This window comes from Platalea leucorodia, assembly GCF_965183815.1.
Source record: "Platalea leucorodia genome assembly, chromosome: 2".
NCBI classification, from domain to species: domain Eukaryota; kingdom Metazoa; phylum Chordata; class Aves; order Pelecaniformes; family Threskiornithidae; genus Platalea; species Platalea leucorodia.
The window spans coordinates 73,810,122-73,826,783 of record NC_138824.1 but is presented as its reverse complement, the minus strand read 5'-3'; the positions used below and the strand labels follow the sequence as shown (position 1 = coordinate 73,826,783).

The following is a 16,662-nucleotide window of genomic DNA, read 5'->3' as shown; positions in this document are numbered from 1 at the left end:
CCTTCTAATGCCAAGCTGTCAAATCCTTCTGTCTTTGTGTATGCTAAACGTAATGAATATGCTTTGCTCAATAAAGATTTTCTTTTTAAGTTTGAGAGGAAACTGGCTTTCTGGTCGCTTATGCCATTTCTGTTCTGTTCTATCCCATCCTATTCTATTTTTGGCATCCACTTTTGACATTTGTAGCTGAGAGTTGTTACACTTAGTTATTAAGATATTTCAGCTTGGCCGTTCATGGTCATCGTGACTGCAGGTGTAGTAGGGAGGGCAGGAGGGTGGGATACCAGTGGCCAAGTGTTGTGCTTGAGCTGCCAGATGGTGTCGGGTATCTTTTGTCAAACATGGTGGTCAGAGCAGCAGGGGAAGACAGTCTTTACGCCAGCTGTTACATCTGTGGTCTTTCACAAAGAAAACCATTCAGGCAATGCCTAGCCAATTTTATCTATGCGGCTTCCGCTTACATGAGATTTAATTTCTACCTCTACCAGTAGTTGCCTTTTGTAGTTCTTCTTGTGCCTGAAGACCTCTTAAACTTACTTGGTTTGCATTTTGTTTTCTTTGGAGGCGTGCTTCTGGAGGACAAACTATTTTCTGGAAGGCTGACTTTTCCTGCGTTGTTGTGTGGCTTGGGTTTATAGAGCCACTGCTGCCCCCATCAGTTGAGGCATCTACCTAATGGGTGTTGGGTTGGGTTGGATTGGGTCTTTTAACTAGGGTGCACTGGGGAATTTGGGATTGGAAAACAGTTCATTTGGGATAAATTAAGTCCATATCTCTTTTATAGTGAACTTTCACCTTTCTTTTCAACTATTTTCCTAAAAAGCCTTCGCTTTATCTTTCATGAAACGGACTTTTGGCACAGGTTTGTTGAGTCCATAGCCTGTGTTTGGATAACTCACTTTTATAAAACTGTAGCAAAAAAGTACTGGCTGTGTCTGCCAAGTTCTCTTTCTGCTTGATTCAGGAGTTTGGAGGTGGGAGATGCACTGGGGTTGACAGTCCTGTACGAGCAGTGAATGATACACCATTGTACTGGCAGTTAAAGATGTGCTGACAACTTACAGTTCCCCTGGTAGATTTGGGGACGAGTGTGTTCCTATTGAGAGGGGACGGATTTGGTTACAAGCAGTCCTGCTGAAGGGAAATACTGTTTTTTCTTCTGTTTTCAAAGAGCTGCTCAGTTCCTGCGGAAAATGGCAGATCCTCAGTCTATTCAAGAATCCCAGAACCTCTCCATGTTCCTTGCCAACCACAACAAGATAACACAAGTAAGCTTTAATTGTCTTTTTGCAAAATACCTAATGCTTTACAAAACTATTAAAATAAAACTCTTCCAGTTTGGTAGTAACTGTTGTTCCTCAGGGAGTATAACTAGTTGATTAATATCCTTTTCTTCTTTTTTTCCAGTCTTTGCAGCAGCAGTTGGAGGTGATTGTTGGCTATGAAGAACTGCTTGCAGATATTGTAAATTTGTGTGTGGACTACTATGAGAACAAAATGTATCTAACGCCCAGTGAGAAACATATGCTTTTGAAAGTAAGTTTCTTTCTGGTACAAAATTAAGAAAGAATTGTTCAGGCAGGTCACAGATGTCTGGGGTTTGTTTCGCCTTTTTTTTCTTTAAAAAAAAAAATGAACCAGATTAACCAAATAACTAAAATGATTCCTTTTTCTTTTTTTTTTTTTTCCTCTCCATTGTCTTTTTATTATATTGCATGCCAAATCTGTTTAGAAAGTTTCTAATCCATTTTTGTTTTTCATAAATCGAAGTTGACCCAACTGAACTGCAGCCTTGCTAGGAAACCAGTTCTATGGAATTGTGTTTCTATGAAGTATGACAACAGAAAGGAACTACTGCATTTTATTTTTAGATATGTGGCAAGTTTGTATAAAAAGCTTCTGGAGGTGAGGCTGTGTATCAGAGATTTCAGGGAACAAGTAGCTCACAATTAGGGTTAGTAAGTAGGTAAGTTTAGTTAGCTGGAATATGTACATGTAATAAGAGAGTGCTGGGCAATATGAAGTGTGGTTGGTCTTATCAGCTGCATATCTTGCAGTGGAAGAAAAGGTACAGAGTAAGAATTGAAAGTTTGCCTCATGACAAATATTTTGAGTCACTCCAGTGTTTAACTTCTGAAGAGCTCTGTTTATTAGGACCAAATAGAAGCATCCTGAAACAATACATGAACTCTAGAACATTCGTGTTCTGTCTGCAGGGGTGTCCAAGCTGTCTTTCATATTTAGGCCTTTTGTTCCCTAAATGAGTGCTTATAACACATTAAGTGGCTGATGTTCAGCTCCTGCTATTGTAAACACTGAGTTATAACTTTATGTTCATGAATAACTTGGACAAAATGTAGTTAGATTTTTTTTTTTTATTCTTCTGAACTCTTGTGTGTACAATTCAGAGATATGCTGAAAGCCATGAAAAGCTATAGCTGCGAGATGTTAGATGTAAAATTCTGTTACAGATCAGTTTGCACATACTGAATTTTAATAAAATGGCAGTGAAGAAAAACCTGTCTAAAAATAGCCAGACTCTAGTTTCAGTGAGATTTTTTTTGTATGCTAAACCTTTATGCAAACAAGTAGCATCTTTTAAGGATAACTGATCAGGCTAAAGTTAATGTAAGAACTACTAATATACATATAATAAAAATACTACATAAACGTATGTATTTGAAAATATATTCTGTTTGAAGGAGTGTGGGTGTTTCAGGGATGTGTTTTTTAAAATACTACTTTTTTTTTTTTAATGGTATGAAGAACGGTCTTACTGCAGGTTTTTACCTCTGAGGTCCTTTTGCAGAGCGGTTTGGTTTTTTCTTTTTCAGGTTATGGGCTTTGGATTGTACCTGATGGATGGAAGTGTCAGTAACATCTATAAGCTGGATGCAAAGAAAAGGATAAATTTAACCAAGATAGACAAGTTCTTTAAGGTTGGTTAAGATGTGGTCTTAACATGTGATTTTAAAGATAATTCCCCTTGCATTTTAAATATAATTAAATAGAATAAAGATCACTTTGGGCTATAATATGGGTAAATAATGGTTTCCTTTCACTAAGATTTGTGTTTAATAATTTATCTAATCTGATTTATTCCCTGTGTACAGCAGTTACAGGTTGTCCCACTGTTTGGTGACATGCAGATTGAACTTGCACGATACATTAAGACCAGTGCCCATTACGAGGAAAATAAATCCAGGTAAGGAGGAGAAGGAAACAAAGAGGGGAGCATCTGGACTGGGATAAGTCAGACCCTTGGAGTATATTTTCATAATCATCCGTTGGTCCGTGGGTCTGTGGTAATTACTTTAGTAGGATTTTCACTTTGGTCTACTTTTTGGTGTGGGTATTTCGCTATTAATGTACTTCATGTAATAGATACAACTAAAGAAACAAGTTGTTTAAAGACCTTTCTATGCTGCTGAGCTCATTCTTGCATCTGTGATATTTCTTATCACCTGGATTGGAGGAAATGAATTTTATCTTACACTAATTTCATTTTTATTTTTTCCTTTAAATATGAAACTTTCTTTAAAAGAAATGAAGGATTTTACTAAGCAAGGTGAGCAGTAGTAGTGCATGGGTAAATAGGCATGTGTATATTGTATATGGAGCAGCAACTTAGCTTGTCTCCCGCCTTTTTTTTTTTTTTTTTTTTTTTTTTTGGCTAGGTGTGCAGCACAGCAAAATGGTTGGAAAATGCAGCCAGTTTTTACATAAATGGTTCCATGGTTTATGGTTATTGCTTGGTTTTAGTGAACGTTTCCATGCTCTTCCAAGACCTTCCCTCCATGCAGTTACATGAATTTAGAATGTAGTGCTTTGCATTTTAATTCCTGCAGAAAAAACACATAACCTGCATGTAATTGCTAAGAGAAAATCAACAGCGGTGGGCCTACTGAGCTACTAAAAATATGAGGTTACTTAACACGACATTCTTGGTAGCATGTTTTTTGTGTCCCTCTTGATAACATGTTGATAGTATTTAATAATGCCTTTTTTTTATAGCTGGGAGCATACTGTGGCTCTTCATAGTTAAACAAGAATAACGAAAAACAATCTGAAGGTAGCTAGATGTATCTTACAGCCTATACCTATACATCTGCCCTGCCTTTCAATACTTTTCGGTCCTGTCCCTAAGTGTATGCTCCTGAAGAGAGACGCCGGTTTGTATTTCATAGCAGCAGCCTTTTAAAAAAATAAAGAAAAGAAAAAAGTTGGCTTTTTTTTTTCTTTTTTTAAGACTTGGAAGAAGTGCTGTTTGAACTCCAGAAGGGCAGTCCATCATTAACGGATTGTGCAGGGTCAGAGGTAGAGGTGTGAGGAGAGGAAAGGCCTCAAATAGCGGAGAAGGAAGATTTTTTTAAAAAGTCATGCATTGTGGTTCTTTCTTTGCAGTATCAGTTGTACTGTTTATTGCCTAAACTGATTTAGGTGGGGTTGTTTTGTCGCCTGAAACAGATGGACGTGCACGTCTTCCAGCAGCAGTCCCCAATACAATATATGTGAGCAGATGATCCAAATCAGAGACGACCATATGCGTTTCATATCAGAACTGGCTCGTTACAGCAACAGCGAGGTGTGTGGGATTAGAGCTATTCATGCAAATTTCACGTCACTGATTAACAGTCTTTGTTAAATATCTGAAGAGCAAGTTAACCTCAGGCTAGGTAAATGACAAAGCTTGATCACCTGTATCAAGAAAAGCTGGCTGCAAGGCTAGTACCCAGTCTCTGCATGATATTTACACTATTTAAATTTAAAATAATAATGATAAATCACACAAACTGCAGTATTCTTCTGCTTTTATATATATATATATGTAGGCAGATAGATAGATATCTAGGATATATATCCTAGAACTTTTGGCATGTCTCTTTTGGAATAGGTTGTCTAGCCCTTACTCCAAATGGGTGCTCATAGCAGTTTAAATGAAACTAAAAGTTAAGAGATTAGCTAAAAAAAAAATATATATAAATGCACATGTATACAGACATGTATACATATATAAAACCTGTAACATATATATAATATATATAATTATTGTCTTGAATTCATCTGCAACAGTATTTTGGTGATTAGGGATACCAGTGGTTTCTGACACTTGACCAAAATCTGTGAAGTTTAACTATGTAAGTCTTTGGAAGAAAAAGCTGATGTTAATGCAGGTGTTGGTACATGATGCTGTTTTAATGCTTAAAAGAAATCTGTGTGGAAATTTGGCTGTGGATGCTGGATACACCATGTTCTGAAGTGAGTTTGGTTTTTTTTGTTGTTGTTGTTGTTTAATAATGTTGTAGGTGGTGACTGGGTCTGGTCGACAGGAAGCTCAAAAAACAGATGCGGAGTATCGGAAGCTCTTTGATCTCTCTCTCCAAGGCCTGCAGCTTCTCTCCCAGTGGAGTGCACATGTCATGGAGGTGGTACGTTATCTGGGGAATAAAACCAGATGAAAAAGAGGCGGCTTGGTGAGGTTGGACAGGCTTTGCTTTAATGGAATGAACAATGTGTGTTGTGTTTTGTTCCCTTCAGTCCCCTCTTCCTTCTTCCTTCACTCCTTTCCTCCTCCTGCTCCAAACCACATTCTCAGAGGGGAAGGCACATGAAGTTCTCAGAGGTTAGGAGTGATGTTGCTGCTTTGAAGATCCAGTAGCATGTGCAATCTCTTGCAGTACATTCAACTTGTTATATTTAATGGATAGGTGGTCACCTGTGACCCTTGACCAGATGGTTTTTATGTTGCTCTTGATACGTACATTTTGTAGACTAAGACTTCATTATTTTCCTCTAAATGTGGCTTAAAATTATATTCTGTTAGAAATATCCATACCAACATGCAGTCACACAGGAGGTGATAGAACAGCTTCAACTGGCTGTGTTTAGACATCATCGCTTAGTAAATTGAAGCATGTAAGGTCTTAAACAAAGACAGAAAAATGAATGGAAAGGCTCCCATTGGCTTTAGATCAGGCTTTTAGTCAAAAGGAAGGTAAATGCTGGGAAAGGAAAATTTGAGAGGAGGTGAAGGAGGGGAAATAAAGAACCTGCAGAGTTCTTTCTCTATATTTTAATAATTTATTTTAAAAACAGATGCCTGTTAGAGAAGTGACTGTTTTTTCCAATAAGAAACTGCTTAAGGCAGAAATTGAAGAGGAGGATGCAGGAGTCCTTTTCATGCTGCAGACGTTTAGATAAAAGCTGCGTGTCTTACCTGCACCAAAGCACGTTCTAGGAAGGGTGGAAACAGATGACGTATTGTATGAGAGAAGCCAGACTTGCTCCTCCTCTGCCTCCGATGCCTGAGGGAGCATCGAGCCATTTGCACTGCGGGAATACAGTGCGGTCACAGTGGGCATAGCTAGAGACCCAGTTTTCTTTCTCTTATTTTTACCTGCCTCTTTTAAAAGCCAGTAGATGAGTCATGCTTTTTCCTGTATTATCCTATTCCTATTTAAATTGACAGTGTATTTTATGGTGAAAATCTTGTTCTCCTTTTCTCCTTCTTAAGAGAGGTTTCTGTCATCTGTTTCTGGCCTCTGCAACTCCCAGACTTGCTCCCTTTATTTCTGTCATTGCAAATTGCTGCACTCAGGCTCTCTCTTCACAGTGACAATTCTTCTAGTTTATTATACCTCTCCAGAAATTATATTTTATTATGTCTCTGTAGAAAGTCTCTTGTTCTTAGCTCTGTTTTTATCCTCCCGGTTCCAGAACAAACTTTCTCTGAGGACCACAGCAGTTTTTTTTGCATATTATCACTGCTTTTCTTTGTCTTTCTGGTTTGTATGGATTCCCTTAAGTACTTCTCATGTAAGTTTGTGTTCACCTTCTCCCTGTCCTCATACTGAAAACTTATTCTGATCTGGAATATCCTACTTACTTACCTGTCTTCTGCATTCACTCAGTATCCATGAACCTCATTATGTGCATCATGTTCAGATAAAAAGTTTCAGCATACGTTTGATGTCCAACTTAATACTGTGAATTTAATACCCCCAAAATACTTCATCTTTGTTTAAGAATTGCCCCAGTGTCCTCTTTGTAGCACTTAGCTTGCAGGGTGTGATGCCGTTCTTTGCCATAGGTAAATTGGTGCAAATATTAATCCGTGATAGTAGGCAAATTTATATTGCTCTGTAATCTAATGCTTATGCAAAGATAATATCAACCAGACCTTACTATTCGCTGAACTCAAACTGTGAGAAAATTGTGTTTGAACGTGATTAGAATTTTTCACCAGAGGTACCCTGATAGATATTAGATCAGCCTGACACTGCTCAGGAACTTTTTGAGCAGTGTTTAAGAGAAATGCATGCTGTGCAGATGATATTGTCACAGATAATACAGCTATTTTGGCACCTTTAAGCCCAGTAAGCCCCCAAAACTGTTTAGTTTTCCAGTTGTCTTAAATTCTAAATGTGAATATTTGGCCAAGTTGGAAGCTCCTCTTTTTGTGTGTGGGTGGGATAGATTTTTTTTGTTTGTTTGTTATGCTCTGAGGTCTCTCTCTGTTTCTCCTGCTTGAAGTGGAGAAGAAACTTTTGCCTATGCTAGCATTTGCTCAGTAAAAAATACCCTGAAGTGCATTACCTTCTGCGTGTGAATTGCATTTTTTGAGCTAATACAGGATTGCTGGCTTTCAAGAAAATTTGTTAGGCAAATTATTGTTTGGCATTTCCACTAGATAGTTTCAGAATTGATGCAGGTTTTGAGAATAGTACCAAATGTTATTTTTCAGATATTGTTGAAAACACCGGAATATTTCCTAAAGCATGTTATTTGTGTCCAGCTATGTTTCATGTTTCTCAGGCCTTTTTTTTTTTTCTTTTTTTTTTTTTTTTCCTTCCCATCTTTTTTCTCCCTATTCTGCTGTGTGAACTGCAGTATTCATGGAAGCTGGTACACCCAACTGACAAATATTCTAATAAAGATTGTCCTGACAACGCGGAAGAGTATGAAAGAGCAACAAGATACAATTATACTAGTGAGGAGAAGTTTGCTTTGGTTGAGGTAAGATAAATCTTTTTTTACAGGTATTTTCCAAAGATTAATTCTATACAAAGCAGAACGTTCTCTATGAGCATTTTCTATACCCAGTGCAAAAAGACAGCATGCCCTGTGTTGACTCTGAAAGAGCATGTTTTCCTCCATTCAGTCTGTAGGAGGAGCACTGGAAAACTATTCTTTATCTTTTGGAACTTGTTAATTCCCCTGTTACCATTTTCTGTATTTAAAAAGGGGCTTTTTGAACAATTATACAAACAAAATAAGAAGAATACACTTTTTTTTTTTTTTTTTTCCCAGGTGATTGCCATGATCAAAGGTCTTCAGGTGCTGATGGGAAGGATGGAAAGTGTTTTCAATCATGCCATTCGCCATACCATTTATGCAGCTCTTCAAGACTTTGCCCAGGTCACACTGAGAGAGCCGTTAAGACAAGCCATTAAAAAGAAGAAAAATGTCATTCAGAGGTAACATTCTTGTTTTCATCTTCTCCTGTATTCTTTCCCCCAAATCTTACTAAATTTGTCCAGCTGTTTGTAAATTCGCACAGCTGTTAAATTTTGCCTCTTTTAAGTCTGTGTTCCCCTACTAGTCTGTCTGGTATTCAAAGTTAGCTTGGTTGAATATGTATTAGAAGTTGAAGAAGTCTGAAGTCTGGAGTCAAAAATGAATGGCTGCCAACATGGCTACAGTAAGAGTCCAGGCTGTCTTGAGCCACTTAAGGCTACCACAGGAAGTCTTGTCTTGCCTGTAGTTTATTTTTATTTTAAGGAAAGGTAAGTACTGTAATATTGAAGGCAAGACTAGTATTTTTATTTTGAAGAAAGGTGTTACTGTCCGCCTTCCTTATGATTCCAGTGTTTCCTCCCCTTATGTCTCATGTTTACATCCCACCCCATAGTCTTCTGCTCTCTTACCATCCTGCCTTCTTTCTTAGATTCTGCTGCTTTTGGCTTATTAGCCTTACACTTCTCTTCCAAGTGCTCTGTCTGCCCACACTGACTGGTGGCATTTCCCGACCTTATTTTTTTGTCCCTAATTAGTTGCTTTTAATCTGGACTTGTTACCATTTGTTTACTCTCCCATTTCATTGCAAAGCTCTTAGAGGTGAAAGTCTTTGGCTAATTAGGCTATTGCTAAATGCTCTGACTGCCACAAAAATACCATAATAAGCTAAAAATAAACAAATTACTCCAAATTACCAAGTGTGCAGGGAGAGTATTTTTGTCCCAGGGACTTTCATGAAGTAGGGAACTATTACTTCATACCTGCTCAGATCTGGGAGGTGACATTTGCTTGATCATTCGGCATGCCACAGGATATGGCAGGCTGTGTTTCTGACAAGTATCTGAAGTCCAGTTCAGTATTTGGAGTTAGAAGTATGAGGGCATTTGTATAAATGTGAGCTGAATTCTGGAGTTCTGCTGGAAACAGGAATTCTACTGTTTCTTTTAATTTCAAGCCTGAATTGTCTCTCTTTAGTTTAGTTAATAATCTGCTTTGGTTTGATTGAATAATCTGCTATTTGTGGTTTAGGAGAACAAAATGGCTTGATGCGCTTAATAAGGATCCCAGAGGTGAATTCTTGACAAGTGACTTTTGTCTCTGGTGAACCAGTTTCAGAGGTCAGCTTTCTTCTGACAGAGGAGAAGGGCTCTGGACTATCCGTTTTGATAAACAGCATGGAGCAATTGTTTCATAGATGTGGCAGTCTTGAAGTTGTTGGTGAAATTGTTTGTGGTTGCTCTGAGTTAACCTGAGCTCCTGAATGCTGTTGCAAAGTTTCTGTGCTTGTGGAAAAGTGCTTAAAAAAATAAAATTATTTCCTCAATGTGCTTGTATGCATGCTGGTCTGAAGTAGTGTGAATTGTGTTCAGTGTTTTGCAGGCCATCAGAAAGACAGTCTGTGACTGGGAAGCTGGTCACGAGCCATTCAATGACCCAGCTCTAAGGGGAGAGAAGGACCCCAAAAGTGGTTTTGACATCAAGGTCCCAAGGCGTGCAGTGGGACCCTCCAGCACTCAGGTATTTTCCTGTCTGGTAGCTGTGATATCTGTCAGCAATTATTGCATGAAATGTTTTCTCTCTGGCCTGAACTATTTAAAAATTGCAGGGTCTTTTTTTTTTTTTTTTTTTTTTTTTTATGTTCAAAATCTACTCTCATTAGATTTATCTTTACAAAATTATATATACTTAACCAAAATCCTCTGTCTGGGTTGCTGTCACTTTCTATTCTGATGCATAATATTTCCAAGTGTTCAATCTCTTTAATTTGACTTACTGTGAAGAAATATTTTCTCATTGAGCTCCTAATGTTATTTAAATAATATTTTTGAACTATTTGAATTACTTCTTGACTAACTCCCATCTTTGGTATGGCCAGTGGATTTTTTTTTTTTTTTTTTTTGTTAAATCCCATTATTCAATAGATGTCTATGTAGTTTTAAAATATGTTTAAAATACAAATGATTGCCTGTAAAATATGGGAGAGTATTTGACTTTTGACAAGATCCCTCTTACTGTTCAGTAATGAATGATAAAACTGCTCCCTAAAATTTATTTGAGCTGCTGCTGCTGCTGCTAAAACAAGAGGTATTTCAAGTGTGTTTTCTGTGATAGTCATGGAAATCCCATACCTAGATGCTCGTTCTTGTTACCTCCATATAATTCTCTTTTTCATTTTCTTTGTGAATTTGTTTGGAGAGTGTATGGTCTGGTATTTGTAGCTCATCTGGGAAAATGAGGTACTGAGCGCTTGGGGTGAAAAATTGAAGGCAACTGTGGTTTGTAAATAGAATATCTTAATCTGTGGGGAAGAGAGCATGTATGGATAATAATCTTGGGTAATAAAAAGTTGCTTAAATTGTGCTAAGATGGGCTTAATAAAGATTATGTTTTGGGAATTGGGAAAAAATTGTTTGATTTCTAATTTTCTGGGTGGAAAAAAATTAAATATCACCACCAGTGTGCTTCTCCTGTGCTTGGTATGTTTAAGGGCCTCGTTTCAGTGGCTGCAACAGGCTGTTTAGTGTACATGGTTCTGTCTGCTTTTTCTGCTCTTGGGCTGGCACACTTGTCTGTCTTGGCTGACAGGAGGAAGAGAGGTCAAATATATCAATTTTTAGATAGGTTTTTCTCAGTTTCATGCAGTTCTGAAATGGCTGTGTATGAATTGGTAATACTTGGAAATCTTTGCAAAGTTATTTGAGAAGGTAATGGCTCTCTGAGCATCCTCTGAAATGAACAGGAACTTTTCCCTTTGCCCGAGGGAGCATCGGATTGCAGTGATTATTGTGAACGAAGAAACCTTTCTGTATGTCCTCCTCTGCATGCTTACTGTGCTGCTTTTCATTTTTAACAAACTAACACATTTTCTCTGCTTCTGTTTCCCCTTCCTTATTTACCCATGTGTTTTTATTAACGGATTCTCTCTCCCCTGCCTGCCCCTGTCTGTTGGTTTTTAGCTCTACATGGTTCGCACTATGACAGAGTCCTTAAACTCTGCTGAGCTGTTGAAGCAGCTCAAGTCTCTGGGATTGGAAAAGCTATTGCATGTGACACACAAGTTTGTGAGGCAGTCCTACATCTATCCGCCTCTTTTAAACTTTGGTGGTAAGACATTACTTATTACTTTTACTTTTGTGGTGATGTGAACTGTTCCACTGCAAATGGTCTGCTGCTAAGTGTCAGTGGAGGTCCCCTTGGCATGGGTAGGCATTCGTGCTGGTGCGTAGGCTAGTGTTGCATCTGTTCCTCTTGCCTGAAAGGCTTTTACCCACACAGTGCCAGTTTTCGATTTGAAGTGGAGCAGTCGCTTACTGATAGTAATTCTCAGTGTTGCTCAACTAATGTACCATGTGTATTTTCCTTTTTTCCCCTCCTTTCCACCACAATTGTTTCCTTTAATGATACAGCTTTACATGGTGAGAACTATGTTAGAGTCCCTCATTGCTGACAAAAGTGGTTCCAAGAAAACCTTGAGAAGTAGCCTTGAGGGGCCCACCATATTGGACATAGAAAAATTCCATCGCGAGTCTTTCTTCTACACTCATTTGATAAATTTCAGTGGTAAGATATGTAGATGATCAGTGTCCAGCTTAGCATGTCCTAACACCTCTAACACGAACTGGAAAATGTTTCCGATTGCCTAAGCCAACTTACCTTTGGTTTATTTATCAAAACCCTTGGTCTGTCCAAACTTTTTCTGAGACGTGATATTCAGTATTGTGGTGGGATTTTTATTTTGACTTGGTATACATTTGTTTATAATGCATCAAATTTCATATTGTTACCTCCCTTTTCTATTTTTTTTTATGTACATATTTATATAAACAAGGGACAGATAAGCCTATACACATTGAAATTTTAAAAAGGAAGTTGTTTTAGTGTTTTGGGTTTTTGGGGTTTTTCGTTTTGTTTTAAGCACAGAGGAAACAAATTCTCTGTTGTGGTAAATTTGATGTCATTTCACTACTCTTACTATTCAGTTAATTGTAATCGGAAACATGCTGTCCTAAAGAATTCACCTACTGACATTGAATGTATCTAGTCTTTGTCATCGCCATGCTGTGTTGTCTTTCATTTTTGTTTTGCTGCTGGGCTCCTTTACCCTCAGAGAAGGGGGAGCCTGTTAATGTCAGTCATAACACTACTGGGGAACAGTGCTTCAGAAGGTCTTCAGAAGATCTTAATGTAAAGAGTTCATTCCCATTTTGGTTCTCAAGCTTTCTGCAAAAGGAGGCTTGTGCTGAGTGTTTTCTGGAGAGGTGGGAAGCACACCTCCATCTCCTTGACAGCGGCCTTAGAAACTTTTTGTTTTAATCCCTCCTTCATGTGTCTGTCTGTCATTTCCTGCCCATCTAATCAACAGGAACGTGTGGAGCGATTCAGTCCTCCAGAGGGAGAGATGGTACTGGTGGATCTGGTACAATTTTGTCTCCTTTGCCTGTTGCTTCCCAAGTTCAGTGTATGGCTTTCTCAGCCCCCAACTGAGAAATTAAACTAGAAATCCCCCTGTACATAGCTTTTCTGTTTAACTGGTAGTCTGGTCCACTTCCATGCGTTTTTCTGTAATAAGGCACCACTGTGGGGGCCAACGTGAAGTTCAGAACTCTTTGAAAAAGTCATGGGCTTTACGTTTTGAATTTGGTTTACATAGTTGGCCTATGTATAGCTCTAGTGACTCACACCTGCTTTTCTGTTTGACATTGCATCATCAGAATCACAGTTGTGTTGTTCTTAATGTATTTCTATAAGAAGTGTAATTCTTTCTTATTTATTCTGCAAGAAACCTTGCAGCAATGCTGTGATCTGTCCCAGCTGTGGTTCAGGGAATTCTTCTTAGAGCTGACCATGGGCAGAAGAATCCAGTTTCCCATTGAGATGTCCATGCCTTGGATTCTGACAGACCATATTTTGGAGACTAAAGAGGCATCAATGATGGAGTAAGACCTACTTGTGCTCTTCAGCTGAATGATTATTCTTAATGATTGTCACTCCGTATTGTAATGTTACTGCTTTAATTGGTTTTAACAAGCAGTCACTGAGAAGGTATTCTAAACCTTCATACACTTTTTCTCTTACATTTGCTGATTTACAGATTCTCAATTTTTTCTTTTTGAAGCGAATGAAATAAGAAACCCTTCATATAAGTATCATTGCACCAGCCAAATATGTTGTTCCCTGAGTGAGTTCTTACTCCTCAAAGATGTCAAATATAATGCATGGTGGTAAAAGTATAGTTGCATTTTGATGGAAAGCTACCTCTAGAAAACAAGTTTTGGACTGCAAACTTATCTGTACAATTTCTTGAACTAACTTCTTAAAGGAGAAAGTGTGATTCTTTTTATATAAAACAAAACAAACAAACAAATGATCCTGTTTGCATGAACAATTACAATATTGACTGGCTTACAGCATCTTGACTCATAATTTCTATAGACATGTAACTATATAATTTTTTTTTATTCTTTTTCATTCAGGTATGTTCTGTATTCTTTGGACCTTTATAATGACAGTGCTCATTATGCACTTACTAAATTTAAGAAGCAGTTCCTCTATGATGAGATTGAGGCAGAGGTAAAGTAACCTTACCTACTGGAGAAAAATAGTCTGTGCCTGAATGTGAAAATGGTGCTAAAGACCAAGACCTGTTATAAGAGATTCAGAACAGTTGGAGATAATAAACAAACTGAGAAGAAAGACCAGAAGCTGGATAACTGGTTGGGTGATAACGTTGTGAGGAAACCTGTAGACCTGTGCAAACTGCCTCACGTTAATGCTGAAGACTGAATGTTGTCATCTCTTGTACTGTGAAATTTGGATGCATTAACTTTCTTAATTATGTTTGATAAACAGTGGGAGGTCTTGGATAAGCTCCCCTCTTTTAATTTTAAGTATCTCTAAATGCACAATTTTTTGTTTCCCCCCAAGGTAAACCTATGTTTTGACCAATTTGTCTACAAGCTGGCAGACCAAATCTTTGCGTACTACAAGGCAATGGCTGGCAGGTAGCTATTCCACTAGTGGGAACTTTTATTCATGCATTTGTGCTCTGCTTTGCTGTCTAATATACTTTAAGCATTTTCTTCCTTTCTTAATAGCCTGCTTCTGGATAAACGATTACGTTCAGAATGCAAGAATCAAGGAGCAACCATTCAGTTGCTACAGTCCAACCGCTACGAGACACTGCTGAAACAGAGACATGTCCAAGTGAGTTAACTCATGCTCTGTTGTGTTCGAGTTGCTTGGCAATTTTCCGATGGTCTTGATTTATGTAGGTATACAAAACTCTTTCTGTGCTTTATGTCCTGTCATCTAAGTGGCATAACTGACATTTGAGAATCAGCTTTTTTGTCATATGAAGGAGTAAATTAAGAAAAAAAAAACCTTAAAAGATCCTGTTTTAACTGCAACAGACATTTGCATTAAGCAAACACAAGCCAAGTGGGAAGGTCACGTGTGGTAGCGTTGTCTAATAATGTCTCTCACCAGTTTTCAATATGTTGTCAGCACCATGTCATGGAAGCATAAAATGCTGATATAAATACTTAGATGTAAATGCAACATGTGGTTTTACTTGTTTTTGTGAGAATTGGGATGCAAATTGTAATACTTCATTTGTTCATGAATTTATAAATTTTATCCATCTGCTTTGTTTCTGTGTGTTTGGAATGCAAGTTCACCATGTGAGAGTCTGTTAATCTGTGGATTCTCATAGTCCTTGTACAGTTTGTCTATAATTTGACTTTCAGTTCAAAACTTCATGGCGTTTTTTCTTTAGCTTCTTGGTAGGTCAATAGACCTGAACCGACTAATCACTCAGCGAATTTCAGCAGCCATGTATAGGTCAATGGAACTGGCAATTGGTCGATTTGAAAGTGAGGATTTGACTTCCATTGTGGTGAGTGTTGTGTTGCAGTTTTGCCAGAGCACTAACACTGCAGTTACAAGTCTAGAGTGCTAGTTCTTTTTTTTTTGTTGTTGTTGTTATTATTATTATTATTATTATTTTTAAACTTAGTTTTTTTACATTATGTTGTATTTTATTTTTTATCTCCTTTATTTGCATTGAGATTGATAGACATCTAGCACTTTTTTTTCCCCCATTATAAATCTGTGTTTGTTTTTTAATGGCAGAAGCAAAAAAGTTCTCTCAGGTTTTGCTAGACATCCTCTAGGTATTCTCTCAGTGAACAGTTGTACAATCACTCCTGAAGGGAGAAAAGGCTGAACGACTAACAGGCAAACTTTTTTTAGACCAAACCTTAGTTAAATATATACACAAATGGGAAAGAATTTAAGCAGTCTTATTAGAAAAATAACAAAACTTTTCATTCTGATGTCTTGTTTTCATTTTTCTGTAAGCATGAAATCAGACGATGCTATGGTTGAAGTTTGTCTGGTTTACTAGGTCTAGATTGACAAAACCCCTTAGCAGAGAAGCAGCTTATTCTTGCAAAAGGCATTTTTTTTGTAGTGTAGTTATTCACCTGCAGCTACACCATAAATTATACTGGCAAATCCTCTGTTGCCATTGTAGTATATTGTGGACTTCATTGCTTCTGACATGCTATGATTTTTTTCACCCCATACCTTAACTGGCATCTCTTTTTAAACCGTGCTTTGACCTGACCTGACACGGTACCCTGGAGTATGCTGCTGTACATGCGACTGTGCAAGTCCCTGTCCTGTTGAGACTGAGAATCTTGTTCTTTCCTTGCCCAGAGAAAAATAAACATGCTGCAAGCGAAGGTACATACTAGGGGTATGAGGAAACAAGGAAAATGAGGATTCTCGTGATTTAAATTTTTGTAAATGCCTGCTTTTGTCCATGCATATAGATAAATTGCAGACCAAAACAAAACAGCCCTGTGCCTGGTAGAATCAAAATGAGTTTATTTACCCAGGCAGCTTGGTTTTGTAGCATGACAAAATAATAATAGTTACTTTGTGGAGGAATGAGATCTGACTCGTGCCTGTGGAAGGAGAGCATCTGTGCAATATTGAGGTGTTTTTTTGAGTAAGTTTCCTGATTAAAATGCTAACAAATTTTATTTCCAGACAGCATGAATTTGACAAGTAAATATGCAGCCAACAAGAAAAATATCAGACACATTGAGTTCTGCTGGAATGAAAAAAAAATTAAGAGTT

The 16,662-nt window shown here is 37.8% G+C and overlaps 1 protein-coding gene across 1 annotated transcript in view; it reads left to right on the top strand.

Moving 5' to 3' along the window:
• Nucleotides 1-16,662, top strand: part of CYFIP1 (cytoplasmic FMR1 interacting protein 1) — a 78,702-nt gene that overhangs the window by 23,182 nt on the left and 38,858 nt on the right. The window contains exons 7-21 of the mRNA XM_082305136.1: nt 1,172-1,268; nt 1,408-1,536; nt 2,835-2,939; nt 3,114-3,205; nt 4,468-4,585; nt 5,307-5,429; nt 7,891-8,016; nt 8,311-8,477; nt 9,888-10,035; nt 11,925-12,078; nt 13,298-13,454; nt 13,992-14,088; nt 14,443-14,519; nt 14,613-14,721; nt 15,293-15,412. Coding sequence (XP_082161262.1) covers nt 1,172-1,268; nt 1,408-1,536; nt 2,835-2,939; nt 3,114-3,205; nt 4,468-4,585; nt 5,307-5,429; nt 7,891-8,016; nt 8,311-8,477; nt 9,888-10,035; nt 11,925-12,078; nt 13,298-13,454; nt 13,992-14,088; nt 14,443-14,519; nt 14,613-14,721; nt 15,293-15,412 — 1,819 coding nt within the window. The remainder of the gene's footprint in view (nt 1-1,171; nt 1,269-1,407; nt 1,537-2,834; nt 2,940-3,113; nt 3,206-4,467; nt 4,586-5,306; nt 5,430-7,890; nt 8,017-8,310; nt 8,478-9,887; nt 10,036-11,924; nt 12,079-13,297; nt 13,455-13,991; nt 14,089-14,442; nt 14,520-14,612; nt 14,722-15,292; nt 15,413-16,662) is intronic.